The sequence below is a fragment of the Cherax quadricarinatus genome, chromosome 87, assembly GCF_038502225.1.
Source record: "Cherax quadricarinatus isolate ZL_2023a chromosome 87, ASM3850222v1, whole genome shotgun sequence".
In the NCBI taxonomy this organism is placed as follows: Eukaryota; Metazoa; Arthropoda; class Malacostraca; order Decapoda; family Parastacidae; genus Cherax; species Cherax quadricarinatus.
Window position 1 is genome coordinate 462867 of NC_091378.1, and position 6000 is coordinate 468866.

Below are 6000 nucleotides of genomic sequence, written 5' to 3' on the forward strand. Positions count from 1 at the left end.
CAGAGTGTGAGTACGCGTCCCAGACTTAGGACGATTAGTGAGCTAATGGACCATTTGCGAGCCAATGTTTAGACGAAATAATGGGACTTTCCGAAATGTACGGCTTTCAGGCCAGACGATTATTAACCCTTTGAGGGTTTCGGACCTACTAGTACGGCTTACGACCCAGGGTTTTTGACATACTAGTACGCCTAAATTCTAGCGCCCTCAAATCTAGTGGGAGAAAGCTGGTAGGCCTCCATATGAAAGAATGGGTCTATGTGGTCAGTGTGCACGGTATAGAAAAAATCCTGCAGCACACAGTGCATAATGAGAAAAAAAAAACTTTGACCATTTTTTTGGAATACAACAGCGACTTTGCACTATTTTCGTAGGGTATTTATTGTTGTATTCTAGTTTTCTTGGTCTCATTTTATAGAATGGAAGGCATATCATAGAAGTTGAGATGATTTTGACTGGTTTTACAATGAAAAGTACCTTGAAATTGAGCTCAAAGTAGCAGAAATGTTCGATTTTTACCAAAGTTCAAAAGTAAACAAATCATGCCAAGCGTCCAATTCACGTCAACTGGTGAGTCTAATATTCTTTTGCAAGTGCGCCAATATGATTCATACCATTTTTTACACTAATGCAGTAGTCTGCATAACAGTAAATCTTCTATTTTTTGTGAGAATAAAAATTCAAAGTGGAAAGCAAAAGAATGTAAGAGGGGCCTTGAGACATGACTAATGAACAGAGGAAATGTCATTTTAGTGCCAGGAATGTATTTCTTGTTTGTTCTGGACCCTATTCGGAAATTGGCATCTTTTGAAATTTGTGTGAAATTGGCAAAATTGCTAAATTCTGACCACTGAACTGGATAGTTGAAATTGGTAAATGGGTGGTTTCTTGCACTCATTCTAGCGAAATATTCATGTTTTCTGTCGACTAGTACAATGGAACTGGCTGAAAATGGGGCTCCAAGTGGGCAAAATTGCCGATCCGTAAACATCGCCGAGACCACTAACTTCGCGAGAGCATAATTCCGTAAGTTTTCCATCAAATTTCATATTTTTGGTGTCATTATGATCGGGAAAAGATTCTCTATCTTTTCATAAGAAAAAATTATTTTTTTTTTAAATTTGGCCGACCCTGAAAACGAGTCTCGGAGAGGGCCTGTCGACCCTCAAAGGGTTAAGGGACCACTGTACGTGTGTATGTATTTAAAAAGAGTAAGGGGTCAATAGTAAAGCAGCCCTTATAAAACCCATATTGACTGGTGGAGACACTACTGTCTCTCTCTAGGAAAATATGGAAGAGTAAAAAAGGAAGAAAGTGAGATAGGATGGATGGTAAGGTGATACAGAAGGGGAAGAGAAATGGTAGTGGATAGCAGGAAGAAAAGGAATGGTGAAAAAGTGAGGGAAGGGGAGGGGGAACACTACAACTTAGTGAACTAATGAAAAAATTATTTACTGGAAATTCTGCAACCCTGAGAGTAACTTTGAAAGCAGGAGTCATGACCCTGAAAGGGTTAAAGGACACCACCTCATTAGTACATTTAATCAAGAGTACACCGTTGTTTTCGACTTGATATAGTTTTTTACATACAACAGGTAGTGCATAATATTTTTATATCAGTGTAGTCAGGGCACTGAGTGACTTACCAGTTGCAGTAATTCACCTCAAAAAAAAAAAAAAAAAAAAAAAAAAAAAAAAAAGTCAATGTGACTGTATTAAAAAATTTCCTCATATCTCCAGTACAGTAACATACGCAGGAGTCTTATAACCTAATGAAGTAAGTCGTCTTGTGCATATAAAATGAAATACATACAGTACAGTGGTACCCAGAGTTTTGTACTGCTCCCAACTCGAACAATTATGTAAGTGAATTATTGTAAGTGCTTTTGTAAGTATTTTGGGGGTCTGAAATGGACTAATCAAATTAACATTATTCCTTATGGGAACAAATTCATTCAGTAATGGCACTCGAACGGCCTTCTGGGACGAATTATGTACGAAACTCAGGGTACCACTGTATATATAATGAGTAAGCAAAATACAGTTAAGCTTCCTTTACTATGAAATACCAGCCTAAATAACAAAAAAGCAACTTCATAATTCCAAACAAAAACCAATTACAGCAATTCACAAAACAAATGTACACTCCTTGTATTTACCCTAGTCATATTATGCAGGGAAATTCTTGAATAATCACATTATATTTACGAAGTGCCGTGCATAAAAAAAATGAACTACAATAGAAAAGCCAGCCACTGATATAGACTTTCAACAGCCGAGATTGTTTAAAAAATATTACATCTTAGAGGTGTTAATATGGTGAAATAATTACACGACTTAAATAGTATATAATAGGCATTTTTTTATAATTTCCCTACTGTTTTAAGATTCTGAGAGAAAGAGAGAGAGAGAGAGAGAGAGAGAGAGAGAGAGAGAGAGAGAGAGAGAGAGAAACGAGAGAGAGAGAAACGAGAGAGAAACGAGAGAGAAACGAGAGAGAGAGAAACGAGAGAGAAACGAGAGAAACGAGAGAGAAACGAGAGAGAGAGAAACGAGAGAGAGAAACGAGAGAGAGAGAAACGAGAGAGAGAGAAACGAGAGAGAGAGAAACGAGAGAGAAACGAGAGAGAGAAACGAGAGAGAGAGAAACGAGAGAGAGAGAAACGAGAGAGAAACGAGAGAGAGAAACGAGAGAGAGAGAAACGAGAGAGAGAGAAACGAGAGAAACGAGAGAGAAACGAGAGAGAAACGAGAGAGAGAGAAACGAGAGAGAAACGAGAGAGAAACGAGAGAGAAACGAGAGAGAGAGAAACGAGAGAAACGAGAGAGAGAAACGAGAGAGAGAGAAACGAGAGAGAAACGAGAGAGAGAGAAACGAGAGAAACGAGAGAGAGAGAAACGAGAGAGAGAAACGAGAGAGAGAGAAACGAGAGAGAGAGAAACGAGAGAGAGAGAAACGAGAGAGAGAGAAACGAGAGAGAGAGAAACGAGAGAGAGAGAAACGAGAGAGAGAGAAACGAGAGAGAGAGAAACGAGAGAGAGAAACGAGAGAGAAACGAGAGAGAGAGAAACGAGAGAGAGAAACGAGAGAGAGAAACGAGAGAGAGAAACGAGAGAGAAACGAGAGAGAAACGAGAGAGAAACGAGAGAGAGAGAAACGAGAGAGAGAAATGAGAGAGAGAGAAACGAGAGAGAGAAACGAGAGAGAGAGAAACGAGAGAGAAACGAGAGAGAAACGAGAGAGAGAGAAACGAGAGAGAGAGAAACGAGAGAGAGAGAAACGAGAGAGAGAGAAACGAGAGAGAGAGAAACGAGAGAGAGAAACGAGAGAGAGAAACGAGAGAGAGAAACGAGAGAGAGAAACGAGAGAGAGAAACGAGAGAGAGAAACGAGAGAGAGAAACGAGAGAGAGAAACGAGAGAGAGAAACGAGAGAGAGAAACGAGAGAGAGAGACGAGAGAGAGACGAGAGAGAGAGACGAGAGAGAGAGACGAGAGAGAGAAATTAGAGAGAGAAACAAGAGAGAGAAACAAGAGAGAGAAACAAGAGAGAGAAACGAGAGAGAGAAACGAGAGAGAGAAACGAGAGAGAAACGAGAGAGAAACGAGAGAAACGAGAGAAACGAGAGAAACGAGAGAGAAACGAGTGAGAAACGAGAAACGAGAGAGAAACGAGAGAGAAACGAGAGAAACGAGAGAAATGAGAGAGAACGAGAGAGAGAACGAGAGAGAACGAGAGAGAGAACGAGAGAGAGAACGAGAGAATGAGAGAACGAGAGAGAACGAGAGAGAGAGAGAGAGAGAGAGAGAGAGAGAGAGAGAGCAGTGATGTAGGTAACAGCTCTTAGCTTATAAATAAAGTTAGGAACCCTTAAAACCTTACAAGACTAACAAAGGAAGGGGAAGGTGAGAATGTGGTGGTGGTGGAGGAGGAGGAGGAGGAGAGATAGGAAGGAAAGGGGGAGGAGGGAGAAGAGAGAGGAGAGGAGAGCAGGGAGAGAAGTGTGGGGAGAACAAGGGAGGGAAAGATGGGGAAGAGAGGAGGGGAGATAAGAGGAGGAAGGGAGAGGAGGGGAGATAAGAGGAGGAAGGGAGAGGAGGGGAGATAAGAGGAGGAAGGGAGAGGAGGAGGACGGGAGAGAGGAGGAGGAAGGGAGAGAAAAGGAGGAGGAAGGGAGAGAAAAGGAGGAAGGGAGAGGAGGAGGAGGAGGAAGGGAGAGGAGGAGGAGGCGGAAGGGAGGGGAAAAGGGAGGAGGAAGGAACGAGGAGGAGGGGAAGGAGAGGAGGAGGAGGAGGAGGAGGAGGAGGAGAGAGGAGGGGGAGGAGTGGGAGGAGGGAGGGAGGAGGGAGGGAGGAGGGTGGGAGGGAGGAGGGAGGGAGGAGGGAGGGAGGAGGGAGGGAAGAGGAGGAAGAGGAGAAGGAGGAGGAGGAGGAGAGGAGGAGAGGGGAGGGAAGGGGGGAGTAATGGGAGGTCAGGCAAGAGGGAAAAGAAGAAATGAGAGGAAGAAATGGAAGGAGAGGAGAGGAAATGGAAAAGTGACAGATGGTGGGAAGCAATGGAGTGGTATGAAATATTTAGAGGGAAGAAGGAAATGGGGCAAGAGGATGAGATGAATATCTCTGCAGCATAATGGTGAACATGCATGTGTCCTAAATATAGTAAATGGCACAGTGTGTGTTCTTGTTCTCCTCTAATTACCAGGGTCATACTGGGCACTATATTAAAAAAATAATTTGACCCCGTTATATGTACTGTCAAGCTATTTTATGGCAAAAGAGAATATACATTGTGTAAATAAATCTTGCATCACCTGAAGTGGCTCTTTAGTAGTAAGGTAGTAACAAGGTAAGCAAAGTACACTGTGTAAACAAGCCTTATATCCCTTGAAGTGGCTCTTAATTATTTTGATGTCGGTCACAAGTAAACAAGCATAATAATGGCAAGCAAGACCATAATCATACATTTCCCTCGATACGAATTACTATTCAATGAAACTAAACACCACTAACTCTCTCCAGTAGTAACTTAATTCAACTTTCCCAGTTACAAGTGAAGATTTAGAAAAATTTAAAAATGCTTCTAAAAAACCAGGATAGGAACTTTCAAGAGAGAAGACATAAGGGAAAAAATGTGTGGTGACAATGCATGTCGAACCTCGATATCAGATGGGTGAGATGTCCGGTTGGACAGCCATCGTCCTCTACCAGCTGGCACGCCATTCACGATTTGACGTATCCCATTCTGATAATACAAAAGACTTCAGTTATTCTTATTTTGTGTCAATCACTAAGGCTTAATGACCACAGCAGAATCATATGCTGTAATACATAATTTCAGTCTAGAATAGGACACTACAGATTTTTTTTTTTTTTTTTTTTTTTTTGTAAAAATCTGCCAGATATTAGGCAAGAGGCAAGAAAATAGACCTCAACAAATTTATAATTACACAAACACATTTAAAACTATTTACACTGAGTTTGCACTCAATAGATGCTTATGTTAATTGTCAAAAGAGCAGCAAAATGAATGACTGATGACACAAGTGCCCTCCTAAACGTTCATTCAATTAACCCTTTCAGGGTCCGTGCCATAGATCTACGGCTTTGAAGCCAGGGTCCAAACCGTAGATCTACGCCATGAGCTCAGCTCGCCCATAACCTGTGAGTGGTAAATTTGAGCCTAGATACGAGAGAACATCTGTGTGGTAAGTGTGTACCACAAGACAAATCCTGCAGCACGCAGTGCATGAGAAAAAAAATGTGACCGTGATTTTGGTTTAAAACAGCGACTTTGCAGTGCTTTTTTGTATATTTTTTACAGTTATATTTGCAATTTCTTGGTCTCATTTGATAGAATGGAATATATATTACAGAAATAGAGATGATTTTGATTGGTTTTAGTAGTGAAAATGGCTTGAAACTGAGCTCAAAGTAACGGAAATGTTCAATTTTTGCTGATGTTCAAGAGTAAACAAATGTCGTCACAAGTCTAATACGTGTC

General features: G+C 41.3%; 1 protein-coding gene across 1 annotated transcript in view; it reads right to left on the reverse strand.

Moving 5' to 3' along the window:
* Positions 1-5241, reverse strand: part of LOC128703842 (alpha-protein kinase 1) — a gene marked incomplete at its 5' end in the record, with an annotated part of 168630 nt that extends 163389 nt beyond the window's left edge. Inside the window, 1 exon segment of the mRNA XM_070103712.1 lies at positions 5155-5241. Coding sequence (XP_069959813.1) covers positions 5155-5241 — 87 coding nt within the window.
* Between the last annotated feature and the right edge of the window lie 759 nt (positions 5242-6000).